The following is an 18025-nucleotide window of genomic DNA, read 5'->3' on the forward strand; positions in this document are numbered from 1 at the left end:
TTATTTTTAAACTTCAACCGAAAAAAAGTCAATTTCATGAAAAATTTAATTTTTGGTACTGATTCTCAACGTGAGTATTAAGTAAATTAAACAGAACATTGCTATCTTATTTTTTTGAGAACAGCAAACTATAGAACATGTTTCAGTTATTCTAAAATTTTCAGTTTACAAAAAAGTGACTATTCCACATTACCAACCTATACCACATTTGCATCACTTCCTATACATATGAGCATCTCTTGTAAGTGGTGAAGGGTATCATATAGTCGGCCCTGTCCGACTTTTTATACCCTACACAACTATGTTGTCAGGGTATTATAGCTTTGTGCAGCCCCAAAAGTTTGTAACGCCGCGAAATATTGCTCCTAGACCCACCTTTAAGTATACCGATCGTCATATCTCGACTAGCTGAGTCGATCTAGACATGTGTGTCCGTCCGTCCGTCCGTCTGTCCATTATAATTTGTAAACACGATACAGGCCACAGTTATGGACCAATCTTCACGAAATTTTGCATGTAGGATGGTTTGTGGCCAATGAAGACCCCTATTGTTTTTGGGAAAGGTCGGTTAATATTTAGGGGATGAAATGGACCAAATACTAAATTTTTGTCGGTTTTTCTGGTCGCTCCAGAGGCCGCAATAATGGCTCGAACATCTTGAAATTTTGCATGAAGAAGGGGATCAGGCCAAAGAATAAGCATGCATGTTTTGATAAAGATCGGTCAATATTTAGCGGGTCAAATGGACCCTGACTTTTGTGTGAAAAATGACAAAATTATTATACTATGGCATATATATTTATCCCTGAAGGACATATACCCGAGAAGTTGATATTATATCCAAGAGGAGTGGTTGACCTTTAAATTAAGACCAATTATATTGTTGTATGTGCTCGGATGAGAGAGTTACACTTAAATGTTTACAGTTATCTCCGTATTTGTATATTATTTAGTAACCCATTATCACTCTGGAGAGCTGAACTATAGCGCTGATCGCTTTGAAATGTTCCATGAGGTTCCAGTTATGGTCAAGGACAACGCCTATAATTTTCGGTGATGACCAGATAATAATTTTGGAATGAAGTGGACCGAAAACTTAATTTTTTGTGTTATTTTCGAGTCGATCTATAGACCACAAATGAAAGCCGAACATCACAACACAACCCACGGTGAAGGGAATCTGGACAATAGCTGTACTGAATACTCGTAATATTCGGAAAAGTGTGAGGAAGAGGTGCTGTTTACCTCTAATCGGGCAAGAGGGTGCAAATATCACGAAATATTGCCCGGGCTCGGAATAAACATCCGAAAAAAATTTGAGTTCCGTGGTAGTTGTGTAGGGTATCGTATGGTCGGCCCCGTCCGACTATACTGCTCCGCTCACTGGTTATTATTATTATGTCTTTGTTCATATGTTTGTAACAGGCAAAAGGAATCGAGATAGACCCATGGTTCCCTTTGGGAATATGCATAGAATCACTTTCTGAGTCGATTTATGCATGTCCATCCGTCCGTCCGTCTGTTGATGTTAAATTGTAAACAAAGTACAGGTCGCATTTATAATCCGATTTGGCTGAAATTTGGTACAGCTCATTTATTTGGCCCAAGGACGAACCCTATTGAAATTGGGAAAAATCGGTTCAGATTTAGATGTAGCTCCCATAAATATTTTTGCCCGATATTCGGACTTTAGTCGCTGCAAATCATTCGATTTGCACAAATTTTGGCATAGCGTACTGAATTAAGTCTAGAAAGACGTGTGCTAAGTTTTGTGAAAATCGGCTCAGATTTGGATATACCTCCCATATATAGTTTCGCCCGATTTTTAGTAAATGGTGCACCAAAGTCCCTGAAAATCTTTCGATTTGCACGAATGTTGGCATAGCGTACTGAATTAAGTCTAGAAATATGTGTGCTAAGTTTCGTGAAAATCGGTTCAGATTTAGATATAGTTCACATATATAGTTTCGCCTGATTTTAGGTAAATGGTGCAGCAAAGTCCCTGAAAATCCGTCGATTTGCACGAATTTTGGCATAGCGTACTGAATTGAGTCTGGAATGATGTGTGCAAAGTTTCGTGAAAATAGGTTCAGATTTAGATATAGCTCCCATATATAGTTTCGCCCGATTTTATGTAAATAGTGTACCAAAGTCCCTATATATATTTCGATTTTGGGATAGCGTACTGAATTAAATCTAGAATGATGTGGGCAAGGTTTCATGATAATCGGTTCAGATTTACATACACCTCTATATATATTTCCGTCCGATTTTAAGTAAATTGTGCACTAAAGGTCAATAGCTAGGCCGATTGACACAACATAATGAAGGTAATATAAATTAATCTCTGATAAGTTTCCTTGAAATCGGTTCAGATATAGATATAGCATAGCTTCCATAGATAATTTCGACTTATTCATGTTAATTGTATACCAAATAATCAATGCGTGTCTGATTGAGATTAAACTATAAACAGTGTAGCATCCCGTATAGTGTGTGTCAAGTTTGCTTTAAATTGGTTTACAAAATTTAGCATAGGTTGCAGAATGACATGTGTAGGGATTGATGTGAGTCAGTTCAGATATAGATAAAGATCACATATTTAAGTTCGTTCAATTTCATGTAAATTTTCCTTCGAAAAATCGACGTCTTTTAGGATACATATGTTGAGTATACCCAAAGTGGTGAAGGGTATCATATAGTCGGCCCAGTCCGACTATACTACTTTCCTTACTGGTTTTTACTTGTGTTTATTTTGGTTTCTCAATGTTTTAAATACACCCCTGAAGTAAATTATTAAAATAGACCAATAATTTGATAAAAACCCAAAAACGGTTCTTTCCCAATTTATGTATTTAAAAATCCCTGGTCGATGTAAATTAGTGAAGGGTATAACATGTTCGGACCTTAGTCTTCTCATTTAACCAAGCATATACTCGTATTTAATATTTGAGAATCGGTCCACACTTAGTGGCTATACGATATGCGAAAATTAGTTAAAATCAATTACTTACTTCGTGAGATATCGTGGACCCTAACCCCCCATACAGATGTACAGAATTCGATTTTCTCACAAAATACTTGGCATCTAAAGCCGCTTTAGCTATAAGACAGAGATTATAAAATAAGTGATTAAAACTTAAAAATAGGGAGATGAACCAAAATGAGTATCTATATGGCATTTTTTTGAGGAGAGATCCTCCTTATAGAGCGTTATAAAAATGAGTTGATTTCTATAAATAGAAAAGTAAAATGTCAATTTTTATTTTACGAAATTGTAATATAATTCAGAAAATATTTAAATCCCAATTATTTTACACTTGTTAGCCCACTGATTTTTGACTGATTAATCATCAAATGTGTAAGCAATACTTTGTTTCACACACCATCTTAATATTCAATTAACGTTCAGAATCCGCACTTTAAAGTTACACTTTCAAATTTTGATATTTAAATCGAACACACAAACTATTAGTATTGGTGTACGCCGAACTGTTTTATTTGTTTTAAAAATAATTTAATTTTTCATATAAAAGACTAGCTACGCTTGACAAACGACACAGTTCAAAACCATATTTGGTATTTAGGGCATATCAACCAAACAACCCCAAACAGTATTAAAATGGCATTTAAAGTAAGAAGGATAACTGAACACAATACGGATATACACAAACTCTACGAAATATGTACTTGGATAATGGATATTAATTGCGGAATTATTTATTTATTCTTTCTAGTTCGTCACTTTGTTCGCTGCTCTCGTAGCTGTTGCCAACGCCGGTGTTGTCCCAGCCACCCCATTGGCCGCCGTTGCCAAGTTCGAGGAATACGACCCCCATCCCCAATACTCGTACGGTTATGATGTTAAGGATGCCATCTCTGGTGACTCCAAGACCGCCGTGGAGACCCGTGATGGTGGTTTCGTTCAAGGTCAATACTCTTTGAATGATGCTGATGGTTACAGACGCATTGTTGACTACACTTCCGACCCTATCAACGGTTTCAATGCTGTTGTCCGTCGTGAACCTTTGGTAGCTGCTGTTGCCGCTGCTCCTGCTCCAGTTGTTAAGGCTGCCGTTGCTGCTCCCTTCACCTACGCCGCTGGCGCCCCTATCGTCAAGGCTGCCTACGCTACCGCTCCTTTCACCTATGCTGCCCCAGCTGCCTATGCCGCCGCACCCGTAGTTAAGACTGTTGCCCCAGCTACCTTCGGTTATGCTGCTCCAGCTGCTTATGCCGCGGCCCCAGTAGTCAAGACTGTTGCCCCAGCTACCTTCGGTTATGCTGCCCCAGCTGCTTATGCCGCTGCTCCTGTCGTTAAGGCTGCCGTCTCTGCTCCCGTTGTTGCTGGCCCAGCTGTTGTGAAGACTAGCTTCGCATCTCCTCTTATCTCTTATGCTTATTAGATAAAAACGGATTCGACTGTGATCGTTAGTTGTTATAGCTGAATAAAGAAATATGATGAATTATTTTTTATTGAAAATTTCGAATTTTTATACCCTGACCGACCGTTTTTCTGTTGTTATTACCCAACCTTCGGAAGGGATTAGAAAGGAGTGCAGACATTTAGTTTTGATTTGACTTTGGTTTAATGTCAGGTCAAATGTATAAATAGGCTATATAATTCCATGTCTAGTCATATCTTCCATATAACGGCACCCCTTAAATTTGCTGTATTCGATAGATTCTGAACGCGTTTTTCGTCCGAATTGGCTGTCATTTAATATTATGACTTCTATTTAGATACACGGTTTGGGCCCCATATAACGGTATCTCCCAAATTTCTTGTTCCAATGAAATGGGCTGTAATTTTACACTTTGACATATTTATAGGGGTAGGAAATCTCACTCATTAATATCGGTAATGTTTCGTGGTAGACCCCTCTATAACGGCATCCCTCATATTTCGGTATTCTGGTAATTTGTTGGCACATTTTCAACCGCATTAGCTATAATTAGATCTTATAATTTCTCCGTGGGTCTCTAACATTTCTACCCAAACTTATCAATATAGTGTTTTCAACCGAATTTTCTGTAATTATTATTTTTGGTTCTCTTTCAATCCTTCCCCCAAGTTTCGCTCCCAATTTCGATATACATACCAACGATCACGATTAGTTTATAAAATGGCTTTCCGAGATCTTGATGGATGAACAACTTATTCACAGAAAATGTTCAATATACGTCCATATTTTTACAGCGCCCTCAGAGAAGGGTCACGCAAATAACTATGGCATAATCCTCATATAAAGGTCTCAATTAATTTTAGATGTGGTGGTGGATATAAAAAGTTCGAAAATACTACAATAAAAGTTATTGAGAATTTTGAAACATTTTTATTTGTTTTTTTTTTTTTTTTTTTTTTGTAAACCAGAAAAAATGAATCGATATTGTCCAATTTGGTACTTTTTTCATTTCGATGGAATGTTATGGACGAAATTTCTTAAGAATATACTGAAGTAAAAACAGCATGGACATTTCTTAAGTCGATTACAAATTGTATAAAACGGATTTGGCCACAGGCATAAGAAAATATTATGGCTGTTTAACTTAAACAAATATGTATGTAGAACCCTTACACAAATGTAAATCCCCAAAATAAAATTCTCTTCAATTAAATTAATTCACCACATTTATTTATTCAGCTATAACAACTAACAATCACAGTCGATCCGTTTTTATCTAATAAGCATAAGAGATAAGGGGAGATGCGAAGCTAGTCTTCACAACAGCTGGGCCAGCAACAACGGGAGCAGCGACGGCAGCCTTAACGACAGGAGCAGCGGCATAAGCAGCTGGGGCAGCATAACCGAAGTGGGCTGGGGCAACAGTCTTGACTACGGGAGCGGCAGCATAAGCAGCTGGGGCAGCATAGGTGAAAGGAGCGGTAGCGTAGGCAGCCTTTACGACAGGGGCGGCAGCGGCATAGGTGAAGGGAGCAGCAACTGCGGCCTTAACAACTGGAGCAGGGGCAGCAACGACGGGAGCAGCTACGGCAGCCTTGACAACGGGAGCAGCGGCAACAGCAGCAACCAAAGGTTCACGGCGGACAACAGCGTTGAAACCGTTGATGGGGTCAGAGGTGTAGTCAACAATACGTCTGTAACCATCAGCATCATTCAAAGAGTATTGACCTTGAACGAAGCCACCATCACGGGTTTCAACAGCGCTCTTGGAATCACCAGAGATGGCATCCTTAACATCATAACCGTATGAGTATTGGGGATGGGGATCGTATTCCTCGACCTTTGCAACAGCGGCCAAAGGGGTGGCTGGGACAACACCGGCGCTGGCAACAGCTACGAGAGCAGCGAACAAAGTGACGAACTAGAAAAAAATATAACGAGGATAAATTGTGCTTTTATTAATATCCAATATCCATATCAGGTTATGAGAGATGTATCCTTAAAATGTCGATTAATCCTTACTTTGAATGCCATTTTTATAATGTTTGGGGTTGTTGTGATTGATATGCTCGAAATACCAAAAATGGATTTGAACTGTGTCGTTTGTCAACTAGTGCTGGACTTTTATATGAAAAAACGTATAAACAAAAACTCGATTTAAAGTCGTTTTCAACTACATATGTATGTGTAACAGTACTCTTTAACAAACATAAAATGTAACATTGAACTAGTGCTTATAAACGGTAGTTGAATTTTAATACACTAATACATTGGCAGCCGTTTTCAATACAAGTAAACGGAGCTTAGGGGTTTATGAACTTTTTTATTGTAAAGTGGTGCATACGATAGATTCCAATAACGTGTCGTGTGTCTCTAATATTGGGATAGGTCAACAGATGAATTGACATTTTTTCGTAAATATTTTAATTTGATGAAATAATAAAATGAGTCATCAGAACATCTGTGAATCCGATGTACTAAATTTATATAAAAACATGTACCCATTCAATATACGATAACAATTTTGACTTTTTATTTTGTGGATGTGGTTTTGTTTGTTGACTTAGACTTACTGTCACAATAGATGTCATTCTTATGTCTCGTGCATATGTTTGTAATAAGAAAAATGAAACGAGATAGACACATGCCTTTTGATAATATGCATAGAATGACTTTCTGTGTCCGTACGTATGTCCATGTATTCTTGTGGTCGATTTTGATGAAATTTGGCACAAGTCACATATTCGGCCCAAGGACGAACTCTTTTGAAAGAAAATCGGTTAAAGTCCAGTTTAATGTTTGTGAAGTTTTGTTGAAAAAGTTTCGTCCGATTTTATGTAACTGGTGCACCAAACTTTTCCGATCGAAACAAATTTTTGAGCAGCGAACTGAATTATCTCCATATAGACTAATGTGAAGTTTTGTTAGAATGGGTTCAGATTTAGATATAGCTCCCATATATATTTTCGTCCGACTTTATATAAATGGTGCACCGAAGAGCTTTTGTTTGTTCGATTTACACGAAATTTAGCAGAGGTGAGTCCAAATACGGCTTCGGGCCAAAGGACGCAACATACACTGAATTTTCAGATTTTGTTGACCACTCTTTAATTACTTGAGAATTCTCAGAAGCCCAAATACGAAAATTTTCTTAACATACCCACCGAAGAATTTTGGCCTCTCTTTAATTACTTGAGGATTCTCAGAAGCCCAAATACGAAAATTTTTTTAACATACCCACCGAATAAGAAATGTGCTTCATCGCTGAAGATTTTTTTCCAAAATAGCCACGTTATAAATGATCAGTTGGTTTCAGTTTTTGTCTGAGCTGGCCTTAGGCGTAGGTACTTCGGTACTATGGATGTATAGAGATGGTATTTACCGGGTAAATACCCAAGGGGTGGGGAAATACCGGGTAAATACCCATTTGCGGTTATTTATTTGGGTATTTACTATATTGAATCGGTAATACAACATCTTAGACCCTACGGGTTTCTGTTATCAAATCGATTTAGAATGGATAGTTTTACGATACTTTAAAAACGTGGGTAAATACTTGGGTAAATACCCGAGTTTTTACCCCAAAATTGGGTATAAACTCATTAACTGCCGAACCACTTTACATAGGCGGCCAAAATGTTGCATACATGTTTTTAATGTCAAAACAAATATAGAAATCTAAAATGGTCCCTGGGTCCAAGTTTTGATATAGCCCCCATATAATCGTATCTCCCGATTTAAGGTATTTTTTGTCAATTAGAAACATTTTACAACCAAATTGGCTGTAATTTGGCACAGAGTGTTCTTTTTGGGTACCAAATGTCCATGCAAAAATGTATGTATGTAGATCAATGTTTACTGGCAGCCCCCATACAAAGGTGCCCCTATTTTGAGTATTTACCCACTGTTCGAAGGCAAAAATGATTAACTGGAAAGAGAACAATGCTGTAGACATTATTTGCGCACCTGTCGGAAAAATGAATTAATGCAGATGCTACTGTAATGAATGATTAAGTTAATTTCTTTGGCACTAGAAATTTGAAGATCTAATTCACATTTTCAATCTGATTTAACATGGGTTTAGACCGATATCCATCGCTACAACAAAAAATCTGCTTTGAAATTGATCTTTTAAAGTGATGATACATTCGAATCATGATACGTCGGATATTATGACGATGTACAAAGTTGGAATATACGGATGGACATTTCAAATGGACTCCAAATTGTCTAAACCGATATTTCTATAAGTCTTTTTAGAAGTATGGGCTTTAATCCTAAGTGTTTAAACATTTGTTAAGAATTATTTTACCCATTGAGAACTCAACTCCATAATCAAAGGAGTAAATTGGGTTATTTTTCAAATAAAAAACAAATCGATAAGTTCAATTAAAATTAATTCATCACATATCTTTATTCAGCTATAACAATCACAGTCGTTCCGTTTTTATCTAATAAGCATAAGAGATAAGGGGAGATGCGAAGCTAGTCTTCACAACAGCTGGGGCAGCAACAACGGGGGCAGCGACGGCGGCCTTAACGACAGGAGCAGCAGCATAAGCAGCTGGGGCAGCATAACCGAAGTGGGCTGGAGCAACAGTCTTGACTACGGGAGCGGCGGCATAGGCAGCTGGGGCAGCATAGGTGAAAGGAGCGGTAGCGTAGGCAGCCTTGACGACAGGGGCGGCAGCGGCATAGGTGAAGGGAGCAGCAACTGCGGCCTTAACAACTGGAGCAGGGGCAGCAACGACGGGAGCAGCTACGGCAGCCTTGACAACGGGAGCAGCGGCAACAGCAGCTACCAAAGGTTCACGGCGGACAACAGCGTTGAAACCGTTGATGGGGTCAGAGGTGTAGTCAACAATACGTCTGTAACCATCAGCATCATTCAAGGAGTATTGACCTTGAACGAAACCACCATCACGGGTTTCAACAGCGCTCTTGGAATCACCAGAGATGGCATCCTTAACATCATAACCGTACGAGTATTGGGGATGGGGATCGTATTCCTCGACCTTAGCAACAGCGGCCAATGGGGTGGCTGGGACAACACCGGCGCTGGCAACAGCTACGAGAGCAGCGAACAAAGTGACGAACTAGAAATAGACATAAAATTAATTTATTAATATCCATTATCCGAAAGACTGTATCCTTATTGTATGTTTAATCCTTACTTTGAATGCCATTGTAATAATGTTTAGGGTTTGTTTTGATATGCTCGAAATACCAAAAATGGATTTGAACTGTGTCGCTTGTCAACTAGTGCTGTACTTTTATATGAAAAAACGTATAAAAAACCCGATTTAAAATCGTGTTCAACTACATATGTATGTGTAACAGTACTCTTTAACAAACTTTAAGTGTAACATTGAACTAGTGCTTATAAACGGTAGTTGAATTTTAATACACTAATACATTGGCATCCGTTTTCAATACAAGTAAACGGAGATCAGGGGTTTATGAACTTTTTAATTGTAAAGTGGTGTATACGATAAATTCGAATAACGGGTCGTGTGTCTCTAATATTGGGATAGGTCATCAAATGAATTGACATTTTTCGTAAATATTTTAATTTTAGAATCACACGATGTACTGCATTTATATAAAAACGTATACCCAACCAATATGCGAGAAGTAAAACATTTGGGTTTCTACTTTGTCGATGCGTTGCCATTCTTAATATCTGAACCATAAGACTATTGGGAATGAAGTTCGTATTCCTAAAGGGGTAATTAGAAGAGTTTAACAAATAGTGATTCGCTACGAATAATTGTGGTTGACTTTGTAAACTCTGCGGCTATACCAAAGCGGTGAATTTTGATAATTTTGGGTATTGAAATTTGACAGGCAAAGAGAATACAAATTACAGCCAATTCAGTTGAAAACGTATCCAGAATTCCCAAAAATACCGACTTTGGTAAATATTAATAATTTTTGTACAGAAATAAATAATTTTAGTGCAATGACTTGAATCAATATTAATAATTTTTGGTGAAATGATATATTATACAAAACTCCAAAATGACAGTGACGAAATGGTGGTCGTCTAACCGCTTTGGAACAAAGAGCGCACTAAACAGTGATTTTTTCTGGATGTAATGACCTCTCTTTAATTACTTGTAGTCCAAATATGGCAATTTCGTTCATTAACAATGTTCTTCACCGATGAAGAATATTTTATTTCAAAATTACCGTCCACCGCCTGTTGTTCAAGCAACCATTCCACCTGCCTACAGGTGGTTTCTTTTTTTTTTGGGTGAGCTGGACTTTACACTCGCTCCAGTCTCCTCAAATTTCTTTACAATTTTACCACTTTACCCATGATATGTGACTGTGGCAGAATCTCCATTTTTATACCCTTCACCACACTGTGGTACAGGGTATTATGTCTTTGTACATATGTTTGTAACAAGCAAAAGGAAATGAGATAGACACATGGTTCCTTTTGAGAATATGCATAGAATCACTTTCTAAGTTGATTTATGCATGTCCGTCCGTCTGTCTGTCTGTCCATGTTAAATTGTAAACAAAGTACAGGTCGCATTTATGATCCGAATTGGATGAAATTTGGCATAGGCCACTTATTCGGCCCAAGGACGAACCCTATTGAAATTGGGAAAAATCGGTTCTGATTTAGATATAGCTCCCATATATATATTTATCCGATTTAATGTAAACGGTCCCTATATATCTTTCGATTTGCACGAAATTTGGTACAGCCCAATCATTTAGGTCTAAAATGATGTCTGCCAAGTTTCGTGAAATCGGTCCAGATTTAGATATAGCTCCCATATATAGTTTCGTCCGATTTCATGTAAATGGTGCACCAAAGTCCCTATATATCTTTCGATTTGCACCAAATTTGGCATAACGTACTGACTTGAGCCGAGAATTATGTGTGCCAAGTTTCGTGAAAATCGGTCCAGATTTAGATATAGCTCCCATATATATTTTCGTCCGATTTCATGTAAATGGTGCCCCAAAGTCCCTATATATCTTTCAATTTTCACGAAATTTGGCATAATATACTGAATTGAGCCTAGAATGATGTGTGCCAAGTTTCGTGAAAATCGGTCCAGATTTAGATATAGCTCCTATATATAGTTTCGTCCGATTTCATATAAATGGTGCACCAAAGTCCCTATATATCCTTCGATTTGCACGAAATTCGGCATAACGTACTGAATTGATCCTAGAGTGATGTGAAAATCGGTCCAGATTTCTATATAGCTCCTATATATAGTTTCGTCCGATTTCATCTAAATGGAAAACCAAAGTCGCTATATATCTTTCGATTTACACGAGTGATGTCTGCCTTGTTTCGTGAAAATCGGTCCAGATTTAGATATAGCTCCCTTTAATTATAGATTTATTTTAAGTAATTGACGCACCAAGGAACCAATAGGCTGATAGGAAAAAAACGTTCTAAAATTAGTATAACCTAACCTGTGACAAGTTTGTTTGAAATCGCTTAATATTTGGATAGAGCTTCCATATATATTTTCACTCGATTTCAAGTAAATTAGGCATCAAACTCTTCATGTTAGTCAGATTAACATCAAATTTTTGCACAACTTACAAACTTGAGCATAGAATTACGTAGTTGCGTTTTCTAGAAGTGCAGACATAGCCCAACGGATGACCTATTTATATTTGTTTGAAGTCGATTGACATACTTTATGGATAGATCTAGGTAGATTCACATTTAGATAAATATCACATTTCTTTCATCCAATTTTATGTTATAGTCCTGTTTAATATACCCATAGTGGTGAAGGGTATCATATAGTCGGCCCGTCCGACTTTACTACTTTCCTTACTGGTTTTTCAATCGAATTGTATATAATTTTGTCTATTCTATAATTTCGAATTATCATTGGATAGCAAATCTCCCTACCAAAAATTAGCGATATCTATCGAATTCGCCGTAATTTGGTATTTTGAGTTTCCAATGGGTATCAAATGTCCCTACCGACATTGGTCTACATGAGTGTCCCGAATGATTACAGGTATTTTAATTGTGCTTCTTATGGTGCAGGGTACAAAAGTTTGGCGCGGCCGAACTAATCTACGTTTATAATTTTTAAAAATAAGGTTTTATCTTCTATCTGAGACATTTCGACTTTTATACCTCAGTACAATACTTCAGTAGATATCCCAGAAAGCAATTCTGGTGTAATAAGAGGGATAGATCGTTACCAGATTATTATTACAATCAGGATTCTTCCTGTTCAATCCAGCAATCCTGATGAAAAAATAGTTAATACATCGCATGTTGAAATAAATGGCCGAATTTTGATTAGGACAATCCTTCTGAATTAAAGGCTTTGTACGTCTAACCTACATTTTTAAGCAGATTTAGGTTTGTGGTTCTGAGTGAGATGTGTTGCTGATATTAAAATTATCAAAGATAAGCAGGGTTTAATATGATTCTAGGTTCCCAGATGAAGGGAAATGCTGCCCCAACACTTAGGAGTTCAGAACCATCAACACACTTTAGAAGATTTTTACTGTTAATGTTACATATTATATATCGTGAAAGCAATTGTAAAATGTATGAACAAATATCCGTCGTTACAACAAAAAATTGATTTTTAAGGACAAATGTCGAAACTTGAGGTTTTTGAAATAAAAATTATTAATGTAATACATTTGTAAAACCGATTGTGCCTGATATACCTGACAAGCCGCTTTAGCAATGGCAAAACAGGTGCGTAGGTCCTTTATGAGAAGGTACTGTTATATGGAGCCTATTTCAAAACGTAGACCTAAATATACTGTTCTCAATATCACATTTAATGCAGGTTATGTAAAAATACCACGATGAACCATTTAATTTTTTTAGTAAACTACTTTTGTTTCCAATCAAATTTTACTAGTATTTAAAAATTGACACTTCAAGTCGAAGGTACCAGAGGTAGTGAACCGATGGATACCATAATAACACATGATATATTTATTTTTAAATATATCAGGCACTCAATTGGCTACATATTTCATTGCGTCATGTTTTCACGTTAAATATCTTCGGAATTTATTTATATAGGAAACAATATAAAGATGTAAAAAGTTGGGATGAATCGGCAGACGAATTTTTAAATCATTTAAAAATTGCCTGAAATGGATTTGAACCACTAAAACGTGGTTTCTAAAACCGATATTTCAATTACGATTATTTCTTTGTATTATGGGGATTAAGGCTAAGGTTATAAACATATGTAAAAATAGTTTGAGAACTCTAAATTCAACTTCATGATCAAAATATGGAGAGATAATCTCTCCCCATGTGAGTTTTTCAATAAAAACAAATCTATAACTTCAATTAAAATTAATTCATCACATATCTTTATTCAGCTATAACAACTAACAATCACAGTCAATCCGTTTTTATCTAATAAGCATAAGAGATAAGAGGAGATGCGAAGCTAGTTTTTACGACAGCTGGGCCAGCAGCGACGGCAGCCTTAACGACGGGAGCGGCAGCATAAGCAGCTGGGGCAGCATAACCGAAGTGGGCTGGGGCAACAGTCTTGACTACGGGAGCGGCGGCATAGGCAGCTGGGGCAGCATAGGTGAAAGGAGCGGTAGCGTAGGCAGCCTTAACTACAGGGGCAGCAGCGGCATAGGTGAAAGGAGCAGCAACGGCAGCCTTAACAACTGGAGCAGCGGCAACAGCAGCTACCAAGGGTTCACGACGAACAACAGCGTTGAAACCATTGATGGGGTCAGAGGTGTAGTCAACAATGCGTCTGTAACCATCAGCATCATTCAAAGAGTATTGACCTTGGACGAAACCACCATCACGGGTTTCAACAGCGGTCTTGGAGTCACCAGAGATGGCATCCTTAACATCATAACCGTACGAGTATTGGGGATGGGGATCGTATTCCTCGACCTTGGCAACGGCGGCCAATGGGGTGGCTGGGACAACACCAGCGCTGGCAACAGCTACGAGAGCAGCGAACAAAGTGACGAACTAAACAAAAAAATAAATCACCAATTAATATCCATTATCCAAAGAATTTCTGGTAGTTGAAGAGTTATATCCGCGTATTGTGTTCAATTATCTTTCTTACTTTGAATGCCATTTTAATAAAATTTGGGTTGAGTTGGTTTGATATGCTCTAAATACCAAATTTGGTTTTGAACTGTGTCGATTGTCAGGCGTACCTTGCCTTTTATATGAAAATAAAATTAAATTCCCAACCAACAAAGACACAACCGAAGACGTCGCCATGAATGTGTAGAAACAAACAAGCAAACAATAACACCAACAATTAAGTGTAATGTGTATTGAGAAAACACAACTTCTGAACGTTATTGGAATTTTAACATAGTACACTAATCCAAGTCAATCAATGTGAGTAGCACAGTGGTAACATGTGTTTTGTTTTGGTTTAGAATTATTACACTTTAGTATATATCCACTTATAATTGTCCCGCCCCATTTTCCATATTTTATGGTTTTAGCAGCATTTTCAAACTAAAGGGGTTGTCATAAGGAATTCTGGGTTCTTGGATCGTAAAAAATATCTTAACAGACATTTTCCATATAGGTCCATTGAAGGGTAATATACCTCTGCATACATTTGTCCACATAGATCCATGTTTAGCCAAAGTAGATAAGCCCAGCTCAATCTCGGTATTTTGGATGTAACTTGTCATTCTGGGTTCTTGGGGGATGAAAAACATATGTGCCGACTATTTTAGGTACTCGCCCATATTTTGACAAAGATCCCACCACAGTTCCATCAGCTTAATTCCATTATGTTGAAATTCCTAACCCAATTTTTCGAACTAAGTGTTAACAATTTTACAGTTATTTTTTTTCCAGAGCATTAGCAACGGATGAGCAGAATTTTTTGCAGCAACTTTTCCAATATTAAAGTTCCGATTGATTTAAGGAATTTTGAATGGAGTAGGGTATACAATTTTAGGTCCGGTTGAATGATGATACTTTCTTTATTCTTATAACTTATGTCGAATAATTTAAAATACTCACTAAACAATTACCATTTTTTAGTTTTTAACCACTGTGCAAAATTCCACATCCCAAAAAATTTAAGCAGTTACTTTCAATTGGTACGTGTTACAATGTTAAGTTTTAGGAAATGTATCTGGAGTTTATAACGGACTAAATGTATAACAAATAATACAGCAGACGACCTTGATTGGTACATTAACCTTGCCAATGCAGTGATCCAAACTGCATGATATTAACCCAAACTTCTAGTATTGAAAAATGCATAATCCGGTTGAATATCGTAGACGTCAAATCAAAGAAATATGTTATATTTTCAGCCTAAAAACTTTTTCGACGTGTCTCATAAACATATCTGTTTTAGACACCTAGTGTCGTTTTTAAAACAAAATTTTCAAATCTTATTCAACAAATTTATATTCGACCTCCGCATAAATTCCAAAATGTTCAAAATTTTCAAAGAAAAACAAGTAAAAAACGTCTTTAATTTCGGACATTGTTATGCATCCTACTAACACCCCAATCTCCTTATATGGGGCCTACTCGGAAAATGGACCTAAATTTATCATTTTTAATGGAAAGATTTGCTACCCAATAAAAACTCAAAGTACTAAATTACAGACCAAAATACCGAAAAATATGGGGGCTACTCGAATAAATGGGGGCTACAAGAATATATACATTTATAGGGTCGGAAATGATCATTTCGATCAGTTACAAATAGAAAAACGAAATTAATATACCCTCCATACTTTGGTGGAGGGTGTAAAAATACCAAATAAATTGAGGTAGGACTTTACAGCCTTACCTAAAATCAACTAGCTCGTTGACCCTTTACAAATTTCGTAGAAAATGCAGAAGGGGGGAGCGTTTATTGTTATATTGTTGGAAACTACAGTGTTTAGAAACATACCCTTTACAATTTTCGTAGACGATCCTGAAGTTCCCCCCTTAGCAATTTTCTTTAAAAATCAGAAGTCGGACCCTTTACAATTATCTTTTAAATCTTTTTTGTTACTCTTAAATTTTATAATTCTATCAGAGAGTAAATTTTGTAAACTTTTGATATGTAGTTAGAGAAGAATCTTATTTGATTCCAACATTGCATATTGAAAATATTTTCTAAATAGTTACCATCAACCGTGCGGCTAATAAGGGTCTTTGCACCAAATCCGTTTTAGATAATTTGGAATCGATTTAGGATGTCCTTTCGTCTGCCTGTAACCAGCCAATCAAATCGACAAACTCTTCTCGAAAGCAGTTACATATTTTATATGATATCAGAATATCTTGGTATCCGATATGATCCAAACTTTGCACATCATTTTATCAAACCTACTTTGAATCCAAAAATTAGATCTATCGGTCAATATTTTGAAACATTAAACATTTTGACACCTTGTGTATCTTACTGGAAATAATTATATATCCGTATGTCTGAAATTTATAAATATTTACAAGTGAAATATTTAATACTAGATTGAGTTCGATTGCTAAAGTCCTTCAAACAATTATTTAATAACCAGTGAGCAGGGCAGTATAGTTGGTCGGCGCCGAACATACGATACCCTACAAATGACCGATTAAATGTCAACAGCTCATCTATGGCATCATTTGACCCAACTAGAACGACTAGAAAATAGACACAAATAAAGTTTTCGGTCAATTTTATCCCCAAAATATCATCATCGAAAATTATAGGCGTAGTCCAGGGACATAACCTGAAACTCATGCAAAATTCCCTCCCTCTCAGCATTACATTTCCGCCCTTTAGTGTGTAAATGGTAATAATAAACAATATAAGACTAGATAGACCCCGGTAAAGTCAACCACTCCACTAGGATACACTATCAACTTCTCGGGTCAATATCCTTCATGTTTAAATATATACGCCATAGTATGCATATTTTGTCATTTTTTACCTTTTTCTGGGTCCATTTGACTCGTTAAATATGTATTGTCGGATCTTTAAAAAAACAGTCATGCTTATTCCACGATCAAACCCCTTTCTCTGTGTAAAATGTATTTATATATGCGGTCATCATTGTGGCCTCTAGATAGACCAGACGAAATAAAACAGATAAAAGTAAAGTTGTTTATCCATTTCAGCCCCTGAAAACTAACGGATCATTATCAAAAACAAAATGAGTCTTCTTTAGTCAGTATCGACCCTACATGCAAAATGTCGTGACGATAGGTCCATAACTGTAACCTGTATCGAGTTTACAAATTATAATGGACAGACTGACGGACACCCTGGTCTAGACCTACTTAGCTAGTCGAGATATGACGATCGTGGGTCTAGGACCAATATTACACGGCGTTACAAACACTTACGGCCACACAAAGCTATTTCTACAACATTCTCGTAGCGGTGTGGGGTATGATTAACCAGTAGCAACTCTCTTACGCCCACTTCGGTTGTACTTTCAAAAAATATATATAATGGCGTACAATGTAGACCAATATTGATAATTTGTAGGAAGATCTAATCATAAGGGTATATACTTCAGGTGATCTCCGACAAATGGTGGGGATAGAATTCTATAAATGTAAATTTCAAAAGTTCCTCTTTTGTAAACTTGCAATTCTCCAGACCATACATTCCACGTGAAACTAATGAGCCATAGAATGAAAA

General features: G+C 37.0%; 4 protein-coding genes across 4 annotated transcripts; 1 reads left to right on the forward strand and 3 right to left on the reverse strand.

Moving 5' to 3' along the window:
• Positions 1-3622: 3622 nt before the first annotated feature.
• On the forward strand, positions 3623-4410 carry LOC133327017 (larval cuticle protein A3A-like). Its single transcript, XM_061535612.1, has 2 exons — positions 3623-3634; positions 3738-4410. The coding sequence occupies exons 1-2, from the start codon at positions 3623-3625 to the stop codon at positions 4404-4406; spliced, it is 681 nt and encodes a 226-aa protein (XP_061391596.1). The 3' UTR covers positions 4407-4410.
• A 1206-nt stretch (positions 4411-5616) lies between these two features.
• LOC133327025 (larval cuticle protein A3A-like) lies at positions 5617-6440 on the reverse strand. The gene is made up of 2 exons (XM_061535620.1): positions 6429-6440; positions 5617-6327 (listed from the first exon to the last, which is right to left on the reverse strand). The coding sequence occupies exons 1-2, from the start codon at positions 6438-6440 to the stop codon at positions 5683-5685; spliced, it is 657 nt and encodes a 218-aa protein (XP_061391604.1). The 3' UTR covers positions 5617-5682.
• Positions 6441-8818: 2378 nt separating this feature from the next.
• On the reverse strand, positions 8819-9610 carry LOC133327026 (larval cuticle protein A3A-like). The gene is made up of 2 exons (XM_061535621.1): positions 9581-9610; positions 8819-9502 (listed from the first exon to the last, which is right to left on the reverse strand). The coding sequence occupies exons 1-2, from the start codon at positions 9590-9592 to the stop codon at positions 8858-8860; spliced, it is 657 nt and encodes a 218-aa protein (XP_061391605.1). The 5' UTR covers positions 9593-9610; the 3' UTR covers positions 8819-8857.
• Positions 9611-13723: 4113 nt separating this feature from the next.
• Positions 13724-14562, reverse strand: LOC133327022 (larval cuticle protein A2B-like). The gene is made up of 2 exons (XM_061535616.1): positions 14483-14562; positions 13724-14382 (listed from the first exon to the last, which is right to left on the reverse strand). The coding sequence occupies exons 1-2, from the start codon at positions 14492-14494 to the stop codon at positions 13798-13800; spliced, it is 597 nt and encodes a 198-aa protein (XP_061391600.1). The 5' UTR covers positions 14495-14562; the 3' UTR covers positions 13724-13797.
• Positions 14563-18025: the final 3463 nt, after the last annotated feature.

This window comes from Musca vetustissima, unplaced genomic scaffold (genome assembly GCF_032173495.1).
Source record: "Musca vetustissima isolate MV318-11 ecotype Yass unplaced genomic scaffold, APGP_CSIRO_Mvet_v1 utg13279, whole genome shotgun sequence".
NCBI classification, from domain to species: domain Eukaryota; kingdom Metazoa; phylum Arthropoda; class Insecta; order Diptera; family Muscidae; genus Musca; species Musca vetustissima.